At 45.4% G+C, this 14,523-nt stretch overlaps 1 protein-coding gene across 1 annotated transcript; it reads left to right on the top strand.

Annotated features, from left to right (window-relative positions):
* Positions 1–1,542: 1,542 nt before the first annotated feature.
* On the top strand, positions 1,543–14,391 carry LOC119393941 (uncharacterized). Its single transcript, XM_037661136.2, has 3 exons — positions 1,543–1,830; positions 5,277–5,497; positions 14,164–14,391. The coding sequence occupies exons 1-3, from the start codon at positions 1,549–1,551 to the stop codon at positions 14,384–14,386; spliced, it is 726 nt and encodes a 241-aa protein (XP_037517064.1). The 5' UTR covers positions 1,543–1,548; the 3' UTR covers positions 14,387–14,391.
* Positions 14,392–14,523: the final 132 nt, after the last annotated feature.

Here is a 14,523-nt window from a genome sequence, read left to right as displayed (position 1 = left end):
ACAATCAACGTCGACTTAATATTTGCCTTTAGTGTCCCTTCATTGAAGTTTAGATGCTTTGTGTCAGTCGTAAAACCATCTTTACTCCAACGCCATCAGTAAATATTTCCTGGCGTTTCCTTAGCGTACCGAAGTGAACTAGGAGCGTCATCTTAGTGCTCCACTTCCTGGAGAAGTGCTTCGCCTCGCTTCCTTGTGCTGCGCGAGCACGTAGTCAGTAAAAGTGACGGAAGAATGCACGTACAAGCTGTCGGTCGTTTTTGGTTGGCGGCGAGGCGCGTGCCCGGAGTAAACGTGCCAGGAAAATCCGAATTGTATTAGACTATATGCTAGCCACATCGGGCCATCTGTTTAGTTTTGCATTGCTACAGGAACAGTTAATTGTACTAACCGATGGCACTCCAAGTTTGATTGAAAAGACGATGAGAGCGACGGTATAAACGGGACCTTTCGTTTCTTTCTTTTTTTATGTTGCATAGCACGTAGTATTGTTTTATTTAATTCATTTTATTCGCAACGTGCTAGAGCGCGTTCCGAGGGACCATAATAAAGTGTTTTCCATCCATCCATTCAATTCCCTTTATAATCAAGAGTGTGGCCAATCCCCGTTGTGGGTATGAGCCAGTTTCCTTTAGGCAGCAAAACAAAACAAAACAATGCCTGTTCCGCAGTTGAAACATATTTAACTGAATCAGGGTGGTTTTGACTCGAAATTCGCAAATTACCATTATTATTTTACATTCGTTATTGTGAAATTTCTTGATAGCCACAAAATGAATGTGTCAATTTTTATTATAAAATTATTAGTTTCTTGGCCAGTCCTCAATGGGGGATGTGAGCCAGTGATGTACGTCGCCGCCGCCGCCATCATCATCATCATCATCATCATCATCATCATCATCAACAACATGCTCCTCATTAGTGGCGCCTACCCCGTACGTCTCTGGCAGTGCTACACGCATATATGTAGCTGTAAATATACCTGTATAGAGTCGTTTCAGTGCTTGCTCTCCCGTAACAATGTGCTTGATTTGCCCTATGGAATTAAAAGCACTCACGAAGTGATCCTGATCAATGCAGGGGTCTAAATATTGCACTCATATCAGTTCACAGCCTCTTGGTGGACACATACTGAACAATAAAAAAGGAAGGAAGACGAAGAAGGAGAAAGCCAGACAAGGAGAAGCGCTGTCAGCCTTGTATCCGCAAAGTGCCGCTTGAGATTATTCTGGTAAGTTTTCCCGTGGACTTTAAGAGTGGATTATAATTGGCGTTGTCACTACGATGAATGTCCCAGCGTAGGTGTATTGTTTTTGCTTCTTTTCATTTCTAATCTCAAATCGCGACTCAAATCCAGCTAAATTAACGCGTTTCATTATCTCGTTGCTTTTCAGGGCTTTGCCCGAGGCCAACTCGGTTTAGTGGAACTTGCTTCGAGCTGAAGCTTGGAGAAGAATGCTCTCACATTGCGTTGACGGTAACGCGCTTCTTCGGAGTATTGTCGCTGCGGTTGGACTAGCCACAACCGTGGTGTCAGCACCACCAGCTATGCCGGCGGGAAGTTCGAGTCCACTTGATGAAGTGATCAACGGCAAGATACCATTCTTCCGCCTGGACAGCCTCAACGGTGCCGTCTTGTCCGGCCAACCTTCAAGCTACAGCTGCTTCGCGGCCACGCATTCGCCGAGCAGCGTTCGCTGGGAGGTGAACGGTTCCCAGGCGTTCGACAGGCAGCAATTTGAGTTCTTCTACAGTCCGATGGCCACCACTGGCCCCGAATCCAAAAGTGTATTCGCCCGGTACAGTACGCTCACCATCAGGAAGACGGTGGTACGTACCTCTAAGCATATTAAAATCTTCTAATACACATATTAACACATTAAAACTAATTAATTACACACTCAGAACAATCGTGCGTCTAATGATACGTATAGCTTTCGTAAATAAATCCTCCAGGTCCCTCAGACCCGTGCTAACTATGGCAAACAAAAATTAAATTTTCACGTAAGTGCAAATCTTAATACAGTTTCGATAAATGTTAATTTTGATGTGTCTTAGAAATCACTGGAAAAAGAAACTCAACAATATTTAATAGATTCTGACTTGTATTTGGCGTAACACCATTTGTGACACCTGCAAGTGCAGCTGATTTTGTATCTATATTGTTATATTTTACAGCGAAAGCTGTTATGAGATCATTTCACCGGCCGTTTTTGGCGCCGTAGTTGTCCGCCGCCGCCGCCGCCGCCGCCGGTGTCCGTAACCAGTATCGCTCGAAATAAGAAAAAAAAAAAAACTAAATAAGAAAAAAATTCCAGGATGGAACGAGGTTCGAACCTGGGCCCACTGCGTGGGAGCCCAGTATTCAACCTCTGAGCCATGCCGGTGCTCGAAACTCCTTTGCAAAAAGGTCCTATACAGGCTTCATGTCGGGAAGGAACCACATTAGCATATGCAATATAGCGTGGTAGAAGAGTGAAATAAGCACCAAGCGTCGCACAACGCGAATTCTGTAACCAGGCGTCACACAATGCGAATTGCGCAACGAGTAGGTTGTTGAATGCTTCCAACCCATTACAAAGGGCTCTGCCATAATTCTTCATCGTCATCAGGCACAGCATCAACAAAGTGCGCATAATGCCTTACATGCGTTTAGCAGGTACCAACGCTCTCCGTAAAATGACGAAAAATGGCACAGTGCCTGCTGCTCTACTTCTAAAAAATTACAATGATTTATAGCGTAGTGGGTTCCTCGCAAGTGCACTTGTATTGGTTGCCAAGGAAGCCCATAAGCGCATGATCCACTTCCTCGGGGTGTCAGTAAAATTACAATGATTTATAGCGTAGTGGGTTCCTCGCAAGTGCACTTGTATTGGTTGCCAAGGAAGCCCATAAGTGCATGATCCATTTTCTCGGGGTCTCAGTAAAGTTCTTCGCCCCCCCCCCTGTCTCTCTCCCACGTGAACGTATGTTATACAGCATGACGGGAGAGGGAAATAGCGATTGGGCGTCACCCAATGCAAATTACATAACTGGTGGGCCGTTTAACGATTCCAACCCATTTCAAAGGGCTGAGCTATAATTCTTCATCGTCATCAGTCGTCGCGTCAACAAAGTGCACATAATGCCTTACAGACGTGTAGCTGGTGCCTCGTTTCTCCGCAGAATGACGAATAATGGCTTAGTAGGTGCTTCCCAACTTCACAAAAATTGTGATTTATGGCGTAGTGGGTACCTTTCTAGTGTACTTGTATTGTAGCCCCAAGAGAGCTTAACGGGCTCTAGAAACGCCGCTCTTCCAGGTTTCGCTGTGACTGTGCTGCGGTTTCAGCGCAGGCCTGGCATTTTCTTTTTTGTTTCGTTTCTTACGTGGCTCGAGCGCCGAGTGGCACTCTTGTTTCTCATTCAAGCATATCCGTCTGAGCGCTTACTTCCGGTTATAGAAATATTCATAAAAAGCCATTACAGGGCCTCTTGAAAGGTCTTCATGTATCAGCCAGGTCTTACACAGCCATAACAGACCTCTCTGTTCCTTTAACACCAACCTTTACTTCTTGCCTACCAGGGTACGACGGTGCGCTGCATCATCGAGCAGCACGAAGCGCAGCGCCCTAACAGCACCCCGCGAAGCACTCTGCGCAGCACCCCGCGTGTCACCCTGAGCACTATTTCGACGGTGACCAGGGCCAACGGCGGTTCTCTGCACGTAACGTATGGTTGGCCCTGTCAGCGGCGCACGTACAACTGCGTGCCCGAGCATGCCACTTGCGCCACGGATATCAAGCCCACGCCCATTTGCCTCTGCGACATCGGCTACAGATATCTAGATCAGGCAAGAGTCGTTGTGTACCACTGTGTTTAACGGATACTAGCCGGTTATCGGCCACGCAACTCTAAGCGGGCTCGTTTTTAACGAGGTATAGGGATGCCCGGGTGAGGACAATTAGATCGCCATCTTTGCAAAAGAGAGTACAAACCAACGCCGCAATAAATCCACGCTTGACCGTACGCACGAAACGTGGAAGCGTTCCATAGGCGCCTAACCAAGAGGGACTGAATTTACAAACGTGTTGTTCGTAAAAGCTTTCTGGAATTTGTCTTTGACCTTCGATAATATGTTCACTGTTGGTATCGGACGTTTCTTGTTCTTACTATCTTTACCAAAAGGTAAGAACATTTTGTGAATGTCAGTTCAGATCTAGAAACTTGGCAGATATTGCAAGGCACCATGCGCACAGTTCCCAGCAGACAGCTGTAGACAAGGGGTATTCACATTACAAGTGCCCTGCAGCGTGGCTAGAGGATTAACTTCGAAAAAAAAAGCGCATGACTGATCCCTCTGTCATAGGAATTGGTATAACACGAAAGTGAAACGTGCCTTCATAGACGTAGTTGAGCGTTTGTGCGCATTCTTTCGCCCCAAGCGCGAAGGAATGAATGCTACAGCAAAAAATTGTAATGTCACACGAAGAACGGCAAGCAGCTCGAAACTTGCAACGCGCTGCTCAAGCAGAAAGGGCGCCCGGAACTAACATACACAGGATGAGCGCGAACTGTCACAGTTCTAACTTATTTCTGTGTGAGCAGCGCGCTCCTTTCACAAAAGCGGCCGCTGCAATGAGTGAAGTGACCTTCGTGCTCTCAACGCAAACTTACGGTGAGAGCACAAGACGTACAGTACACACCACAGCCATCACGAGATAAGCCGTGCACTAGCGACCACGCCCTGTAGAAGCGCGCGTTCATACAAATGGGGCGACGACTTTTAAAGCGCGCTGTTCGAGCCCTTCACGCCATCTCGCTAGTGATAACGAAAACACGCTTTTGTACCACCGATCCCTGAGTACCGCCACCGGCAAATGGTGTATATAAATAGCTCGCCGTTAGCATTGCAAGGAACGTGCCGTCTGTGGTTGAATCGTTTCGCGCTGCGGAGCGAGGGGTCGTAAGTTCGACTCCCGGTGACGGAACTTTTTCTGCTGGTTTTCTTTTTCTTTGCGAACTGTTAGTCTCTATTTTTTGCAACGTCATATCCGTGACGGAAATACGTCAGTGGAGCCGTGGTGGACCCCGGCATAAAACACTTTCGTGTTAAAAAAAGAAAGAAATCGGCAAGTACATGTATTTGCGTACCGCGTAAACGACAAGAGAAAGCAAAATAACGAAAGACAAGCCTTCTATTTCACCGTTTCTTGCAGTTCAAGCAGTTCATCTATTTCAAAAGGGTGAACCAACTTGGCTAGCTGTAGCTACTTTATTGTCACTTTGCTTCACAGTTGCGCAAGTGCGTGGCGCTTCGGGAGCACAATTCGCCTTGCATGCTGGGATATCCCTGCGCCCTGGTGGTGGACAAGTGCGACGGCCGATGCCGCTGCCGCGCACCCTTCCAGCAGGACGCAGCTGGCTGCCGCGTGAACACGTCGCTGAATAGCGGCTGCGACCAGCACCGCCTGTGCCCCGAGGGGGCGCACTGTGTGAACAACGTGTGCGCTTGCAGGTAACGGAGCCTTCACTGCTTTGTATGACAAGCTGTGTTGTAAAAACGGGTATTGTTCGAGGGACTAGACTCTTTGTTAGAAACAACCAAATGTTCAGGTTCTGCTTCCACCGAAGGAAAAGGTGTTTATTCGTACACTTTATTTTACCTTTTATGTCATAAATACTCAGTCAAAAACAACAAATAATACCTCCCAATGCTTTCTTTGGCTTAATTGTCTGTTGAATTCATTCGGTTGTGTGCAAAAAAAAAAAAAAAGACACAGTCCCCTCGAACAATTTCGCTTCCTTCGTTCTTTCATAGCGAGGACCTCGTCCCGGCAGTCTTGATGTCTTTAGGCAGCACGCGAGGGTTTATTGGTCAGCTGCCACCTCGCACAAAGATAAAGTACCACGTGACGCCCTCAGGCAAAAAGAGTTCCACGCTCGCCGCATGCCTACGAGTGACGCTGTTTAGAACTCCCAGGGATTACACGCATGGGAATATCCAACTAAGTGAATAGGGGAACACCTCCGACGTAGCACAATTGGTAGAGCATCGGACGCGTAATTCTAAGGTTGCGGTTGCAGGTTGCGGGTTGCGAGGGAAAAGGGTTTTTTTTTGTCCACCTATTTTATTTCTTTTTATGCCATATATACTACATTACAGTTTAAAAAAAATGTCTCCTATGCGTTCCTTGGATTCATTAAGCTTTGTTATAGCACGAACACTTGTACGACTCGAGTTTTTTTACGAAACGAAATATTATCGATAACCCTGCTGATGAAGACGCGCGCCCAGCGTCACTGTGTTAACGTAAACGGCAGATTTCCGTGAGTTCGAAAGATCAACGATGTGGTATTTGTGACTCCTCAGGTCTATCGGTTTATTTTTGGAATCTGGCACAATTATCTTGCATTTATACCGTCCGCCTTTTATCCTGCTGTTCTGGGGTTACCACGCATGGACATTAAGTTGTTACCAATACACTTGTCCTTTCAACTGTTATGTAGTGTACGTGGCGGGCACAGTGGTTGTCCGCCGCATTTCCAATTGTTTGACGCTGTGTAGCGCACCCAGTCGAGCCCGTGTAAATAAGGTATGTACTTACGTCATCGAATAGTAATATTATCAGGGATTCTACATGTAACACTACGATATAAGAGACGCGCCGTAGTGGACGGCTCCGGAAATTTCGATCATATGGTGTTTAACGTGCGACATCGAAAACGCGACCACTGCGGCCGGGATCAAACCCGCGACCTTCGGGCTAGCAGTTTTGCACCGTAACCACTGTACCACCCTGGCGGACTACTTATCTCATCGAGACTGAAATAATGATGCACATTTGCTACGGTGACAAATGCCTCGTTATTTCGGTCCGCTTACTTTCAGAAGCACACTGAAATGTGAATAACACCACGCTATTTCGTACGGTGACGTCGCGGGAATAAGCTCTGTTAACTACCCTAATATGTTAATGCCATTGATCATCGACTGTGCTTCATGAATAGTGATTTCATGGCTCAGCTAAACCAATAGTGAAATATACCTGCCGTAAACCCCAACCTAATTAAGACACAGAAGTAATGGCGAAACTTAATCCGGAAACGATCCGAGCGTACCCAAACATGCGACGTCATTATGCGAGGCACATCCGCATCGCGCCGTGTTGCTGTTTTCGAAGAAAGTAGGTCACTTTTTTAACTAGCGACGGGGGCGCCTGCCCGGCCTACCGAGCACAGCGAGAACGTGACTGTTTACTGCCACGAAACATATATCCCCACTAGCGCGTTGTTACACGGACTAGTTGTGAACCTCATACCACTTCAATATACGTTTACTACGAGAACCAAGAAATATTTCATGACGTGATAGACTATCATAAGTGAACTGAAGTTTGACACGGCAGCCCTTTGCAAGCAAAGGCATCGACCCGTTCTGAAGACGTGCTGGGACCGTCGCATCGGAGAGCGATGTAGTGCCATCTAGCTTGCAGCTCGCGAAGCTCTGCTTGCGTAACCTTATTTTTTCTTTCAGCTATCAGCTTGGTAATACAGCCACGCGTGGCGCCAGGCGTCCAGTGACAAGAGTCTTCAAGCAAGCGCTGGCACGCGGGCTTTTCCTATGACAGTTTACGGCTTTACGTTCCCAGAGAGAGGTCTTAAGTGCTGGAGAGGCTGTGTTCGTGAAGTAGCTGACCTAATTTTATTACTCAGGATTTACGCAGTCCACGCCTTATGTGGTGGCTCCTCTTGAAAGGCTGCTCGTAATGAAGCACCCAACCTCGAAATGAAAAATGGTACGAAAGCAATAATAATTAGCCAATAGGCAGTGCACAGACGTCGCCCAAATAGTTCGTCGGTAAACATCCGGGGTTGAATTCACAAAACTTCTCTTTCGTAAGTGTCTTTCGTTCCATTGGTCAAACGGCTCGCGAAAGACATGTCTCACATCGTGATTGGCTGAAATATTCTCTTGCGAAAATGTTTATCATAAGACGTGAATATGGGCCCTATAAGGCTGAAGCAGAACTAATAAATAGCGGCGAGAAAAAAAAAGGAAATCTTAAGGCTGCAAACGTAAAATACAATGTGAACATGCATAAAAATGAACAAAAAAATGAAGAACAGCTGTTATGGATTCTCGAAGCTTGGATGAAGTTAACTGAAAATACCGGGAGAATAAAGCAAAACCGTAAAACAAGGAACGTGGGCTCAAACAGAGAACAGCGAAAGTCGAACTTCTTTCCAGAGTCTTCAAAAAAGAAAAAAAAAAGTTGCCCTAGTTACAAAGCATGTAGAAAGTATTACTGTTAAATGCTATACACCAGTGGAATCGAATTTCAATGGTGGGATAGACGTTTTTATTTATTTATTTATTTATTTTGTTACCCTCAATCGCCGAAGCTTTACAGAGGGGAGTGGGTTACAACATGAAAAATACAAAACAACGAAAAAAAAACGTGCTATTTTATACATGAACAAGACTAAAGCAAAAAACATCTCTACTCAATGAAACGCAACAAAAGTGAAACGTAAAAATAAGCAAATCACAAGAAGCAAATAGTGAATGTGGTAAAATTATACAGTACTAGCAAGAAAGTGTAAAAGTAAGAGAAATAACACACACACAGAAAAAATCAAGAATCCACTGGAAAACGCTGGCACGTTCTGAGCGATGCGCGAACGTGAGCGTTTCAGGTTTGTTTTAAGGCAATATATGGTTGGCTATTATTACATGTGTTCTGTGCAAATATAAATATGGCCCCGGCCTTCTTTTGCCCCCTATGTGACAGGTGAGTGTCCAAAGTACTGAACCGTGATTTTAATTGTGGTATACCCGTATATTCACACTGTGTGTGTGCCTGTTACTTTTGTTTAGTGAGTCTAGTTCGTATTATTATACTTTATTACTCCTTGCCGCATGATGACTTGATAAAATGTGTTAATTACTTTATTAACGAACAAGGGCACGACATGGTTTTCACGGATAAATGTAGTGTTTCTACCGGGGCTTTTCTAGAAATTCTTTTCATGTATTTAAAGTCGACGCTGGTAGGTTGGAAGGAAGGTGTTCATATGCAGAAATCAGGGATATGTACTGCTTTTCAGTGATTTATACCTTAGCAAGACTGACAAACTTATGGAAAGCGCCTTACGTAATTCTGCTATTAAGGTTTTTCGTTATGTGGACGATTACTTGCTTTTTGGTAGTGGTGAGTACTTTGAAACCGTGGTAACCTCAGCGACAGAAAAATTTGAAATAAATGGAGGACGGCTGATGTTTACTAAAGAGTTGCCTCAGAATAATGAAATGCAATTTCTAGACATTTCCTTAACGTTTGAGAAGAACCATGTGTGCTGGCAGTATTCTCCTAGATCTTCGAAACCGCTGTTAAATTTTTTGTCCAAGCACTCGAAGGCTGTAAAAAACGATATCGCCGTGTCATGGCTTCAGTCTTCCCTCACCAAGTCATGTGATCACAAAATGAGTGATAGCTTTAACGCACAGGTTACGCGTCTTTTAGATGTAGGTTATCCTCGCGACGCAGTGGCCACTGTCGCTGAACGTTTAGAGAAGTCCATTATGTTAAGTCCGGTTGCAGAAAGCGATAGGAAGAAACGTGTCGTAGGTATTCACCGCGAGATCGGTGGATAGGCGGTCGGCTGCACGTACACAAATGTACGCAGCGGCGCTTCGACGCAGGCGGTTTGAGTCGATTGCTGGCGAGTAAATCGCGTTGACTGCAGCCTAATGGTGATGTATGCGCCCTCCATTGCCACATCAATGCACGCAACCGTCCTACCGTACCTATTAATTGTGTGAGAAGTGCAATCTGCCGATCATTGGGGTACTGGCCTTCAGTCACATTCGTGTTTTGCACTGGGCTCGCAGTTTTTCCTTGCTTTATTTGCACATGTTTAAATTGTGTTTTGCCTATACCACAATATCAACTGTGTTGCGCGACTGAGCCAATGAAGTATTTACTTCTTGCTCTAGCCACTACAGAGAAAGAGAGCCTGTATTTCTACATAATTAGATGAAGTCGAACATTGTGCACTCTGCTTTTCTGTTTGCATGAATACGCGTACTGCTGTAGAAATGCGTGGCTTCAGGTCTTTTTTACCGCTAACCATCCTCTGCAGACGCTAGTTAATGCCTTGCGGTATCGCAAGGATTTCCAAATCGCCAACACATCACGAGATGGTGTCGCTAAAATTCTGCATTCCCGCCTCGACATTTAGTACTTTTTTTTTCGTTTACCGACGCCGAATGAACTATGTGACGTGCTTGAACGAGAAAGCGGTACCCACATTCAAATGATTTTGGGGAATGGACGATACGATGGTTAGACCTAGCGCCATACCGACATGGGCATGTACTCACTTATTAGAGTGCATAAAAGTCTCGTAAAGCGAAATGCTTGTGTATATCGTGTAGGCATACGTACAAGCATTTGACACTGTGCTAGCACAACTGAATAAGCTGTAATCTGAGGACGCGCATGATGTGCGCACACATGCGAACACGGTGTGGCTAGCAGACGACGCAAGGAGCCATCCACATCGCGGGGTTTCGTCCGCTCGCCGCTAGGTGCCGACTCTGCTCGATCTCGCCGCCAACACCGTACATTTATTAGGTATCTCACAGGCTAAAGAAAGTAGGAAGTAGATGCGACGTTAATATTCTTTTCACGGCTGCCAATAAGCTAGGTAAGATTTGTGCCGCTGTGTAGAGGAAGAACAAGGGAGTAAAAGAAAATAAGCGAACCGATATTTGTTTCGTAAAACACACCAACAAATTCACTGATTACTGTACACGTATGTTGTGTAAGGTCCCTATCAGCTGCGGCCACTTCTACGTAGGACAGACGGGCTGCTGCATTAACCAGAGGTTATTGGAACATAAGAGATCACTAACCGGAGGCTCACCTTCTAATCTATCCTTACATTGTCGAGAGTGTAAGTGCACGCCAAAATTCGATGAATGCGCAGTTTTGTACCGACATAGAAATGAAGGAACGCGCCTGATGATTTAGGCATGTCATATCGAGAATAGTGGCTGCGCATGAGTGAGCCAACCGTCGATTAACTTGCATAAGGATGAAATCAAACGCCTTAACAGTTATCTTTCACGCAGACCCCCACGCGTGCCGGATTGATAGGTTCGCCTATTGCATGGGCATGCGCAGATAAGTTTTGATGCCTTCTTTCTTTTCCGCCGTTGTGCGTCTCTTCAGTTGTTTAGTCGGCGTTTGTGGTGTCCCGACTTCTTTCTTGTGTCCGTGTTTGCACGCCCTGTCTTTTATAGAATTATACTTGTCTTTCATTTTGTCTTCTTGGTAATATTGTCTGAGCACTGTATTTGAAATATTTTGGAAATCCGGCCTTAAAAAAGCCTATTGAGAAGCTTCTCTGCATCTAAATTTAATAAAAAATTCGGCAGATCCCACGTACCGTGGGAGTCGATGTTATGCGAAGCATGCGGCGGGTAGGGGACTGTGGCGTAACTTTTTTTACTGAGCGACACGTTACAAAATGACGCTAAAGATTTGTATAAATTTTATACGCGCACATATATATGTTGCAGAGCCGCATATGTGTTATATAACCAGTTGTTTACGGTTACGTATGTAACGTGGGTATTACCAACACCAGAAGCGGTAAGCTGATACGTAGTGCTTATACGTGTCTCGAGAGCGCACGCACGTTTCACGAACCCGTGTACATGTGTGCAAGAAGTTCTTGACAGTTCTTAAACAAGGGCATCATAACCGTAATCAGTGAGCACCATCGGCTGGTCATGACTTGTCATAGTATCCGGTCGTGATCGTGGTGACGAGGGGTCCATGTGTAGTGAAGTATGTGTTATAGTAGAGCTGTTGTAATTCGTGGATGCCTCGGTCATTTCGTCGACAAATTGTCTGTCGACAGAGCCGGTGACATGTCGGAACCTGAAGCCACCCATCGCATTGGTGAGGTATAGGCCGTCGAGGCTGGTAGGCCTGGATAGTGCTACGTAGACCAACATCAGTGGATGGTGTTTGTCGTATTCGTAGACTACCTGGGTGTGTGTGGCCTACGTAGCCTAATCTACAAAGCGGCTGTCAATCAATCTGGCATCATCCTCAGTTAGCACGAGGTCGTCGCCCAGACTCGTAAGAAATGAAGAGGACACTGTGCCGTTCTGGTGGACGAAGTGCACTTTACGGTGCGGTGATGTGGATATCATATGTAACTTTCGTTAATGTATTCCTCCGGGGTCGAGAAATGCTTCAATATAGCTTGCTGAAACATAGAAATACAAACGTAATGTTTATTATACTGCTATAAAAGCGGAGCCGACACTGGAACTACAGACGTTAATCTGGTATGACGCCTGTATCGTAGGAGTACATATCGTAGGAGTATCATGTAGCGTTTATTGCTTTCTTGTAAAATTAGATAGCCAGCACCACAACCACAATTGACGTTGCACCGATATGACGCCTGCGTGGGCTTTTTCAAACCAGTTTATAGACCTGGCGTTGCTCAGTGGTAGAATACCTGATAGCCACGCAGAATGCTTGGGTTCGATTCCTGCTGCGATCCTAATTTTCGTTCTTTCTATTCGTCGAGTCAATGCTGCCGATGTTGGTTTTCCTTAACGCTTTAGCATTTAAGTAACGAATGTCTGTTCTCGCCGTTCCTGGGTAGATATAAACTGTCAATCACCTGTGGCGCATACCCGTACACCGCGGCCCATGGTAAACGGGTGTGTGCCACACGTGTCTAGTGGAAAGGGTTTGACGACGTACGCGATAGGATTTTAACGTTATTCATGTCATGACCCAGCAATCATATCCATCAAATCCTCTTACCCTCCCATGCAAATTTTGGTCTACACCAAGTTAAGGAGGCGATCATGAGAGCATGCAGACGTAGGCGGCTAGATAGATAGATAGATAGATAGATAGATAGATAGATAGATAGATAGATAGATAGATAGATAGATAGATAGATAGATAGACAGATAGATACGTAGATAGAAACGCTCAAAGTGCCAGAGGTTCGCTAAGAAATGCTTCGCATTTAATAACGCTTGTTTTGATATTCACAAAGCTGCTTTAACATTCCACCGTTTCTCTTAAAGCGATTATTCTATCACCCAGCAAAATTTTGAATACGTGTCAAGAACACAGGAGGCGCTTACTGTGTCGATATATAATACGATAAAGGTCACTGGCAAGTGTAGTAATAAACTCGCTTAATAATATGAAAGCCAGGGGCGTAGCCAGAGGGGGGGTTCAAACCTCCCCCGAGAATTTTTAGTTTTGCTTGCGTATATATACACGTTCACATACAAACGCACGCACGAACATACATAAAGTATGTTGAACCCCCCCCCCCCCGAAAAAAATTTCTGGCTACGCCCCTGATGAAAGCAGGGAAAAACTTGAAATTAATATTCTGTAACTTTTAGTGTGGTATAACTAGTACATTTTAAATGAATTACTACTTTCATCTTGCGCCATTACTACGTTCATTACTACGTTCACTACTTCGTTCTTCTCGCGCTCGACGTCGTGTATCCTGTATTTTTTCGCGTGTCTGTGTTGACTTAGCGCACCTTTTAAAATGAATGAACACCAACTAGCCCACCTTACTAATTACTACGTATCAGGTTAAAAAAAAAAATGTCTAGCAAGTTTTGGAATCTTCTAAGCAACAGCAAAAGTAACTATATAGTTCACGGGGACTGTATCGTATTTACACTTCAAAAAAGTTCTCAGAAGCGTCTGGCCGGAGTTGAAAAAAGCAAGAAAAAACAAGAATAGCATCTCAGCTTGAAGAAGTCGCCAGGGTGGTCAGGGACCGTAGACCCCAGGCCTGAAGGGCATTTTGTGGCAACCGCTGGTCCAAGGCATCCTCTAATTTTCCGACTTCTTACTTTTTATCGTATTTTCTTCGTTCTCAGCGGCTCCTCAAACTGTGCAAGGGAAGAAGGAAAAGAAACACGTTGTGCGGGCCACCATGTAGTTGCATTCTCAGTGTGCTTTTTTTTTATTCGCATGGGAACTTGCTACGCAACTGCAGCTCGCATTTGCGGCGCGTTCGTTTCTTTCTTCTTCTTCTTCGCCTTGGCTTTGGCTACGACTTTTGTTGCTCCGGTGGCGAGTCTTGGAATTGAATGAACTTGTGCAGGCCGGGATACGTTCCCTGGGGCTTCGGCTGCTTGCGGAGGTTCCTGTCGGGCGATGGCATGCACAAGGTTCACGCGGTCATCCGGTTCACGCTGACTGCCGTGTTCACCGTTGCCATGGTATTGCTCGGTGTCTGGCTCTACCACCACTCGCACAGCCCGTCGCTCATGCGAGAGCGCTCTGTAGCAAACTGGGAGTACATGCCCAAGATGGATCAGACATAACGCGGATACCCCGCCCAACAGCAAGACGACCCTGTTTATTTCCTCTTTTTAAAAATAAATATTTCATTTGTTGCCTTCTTTCTTTCCGTTTCTTTCCACTTCAACGTGGTACACGATTTGTGCTATGATAAAAAAAA

The sequence above is a fragment of the Rhipicephalus sanguineus genome, chromosome 5, assembly GCF_013339695.2.
Source record: "Rhipicephalus sanguineus isolate Rsan-2018 chromosome 5, BIME_Rsan_1.4, whole genome shotgun sequence".
In the NCBI taxonomy this organism is placed as follows: domain Eukaryota; kingdom Metazoa; phylum Arthropoda; class Arachnida; order Ixodida; family Ixodidae; genus Rhipicephalus; species Rhipicephalus sanguineus.
This window is presented reverse-complemented; position numbering and strand designations above follow the sequence as displayed.

Coding starts and splice junctions, on each gene's coding strand:
- LOC119393941 (XM_037661136.2), top strand. CDS start 1,549: ATGCCGGCGGGAAGTTCGAGTCCACTTGATGAAGTGATCAACGGCAAG. Junction 1,831..5,276: donor TCACCATCAGGAAGACGGTG/GTACGTACCTCT, acceptor TTTGCTTCACAG/TTGCGCAAGTGCGTGGCGCT. Junction 5,498..14,163: donor AACAACGTGTGCGCTTGCAG/GTAACGGAGCCT, acceptor GAACTTGTGCAG/GCCGGGATACGTTCCCTGGG.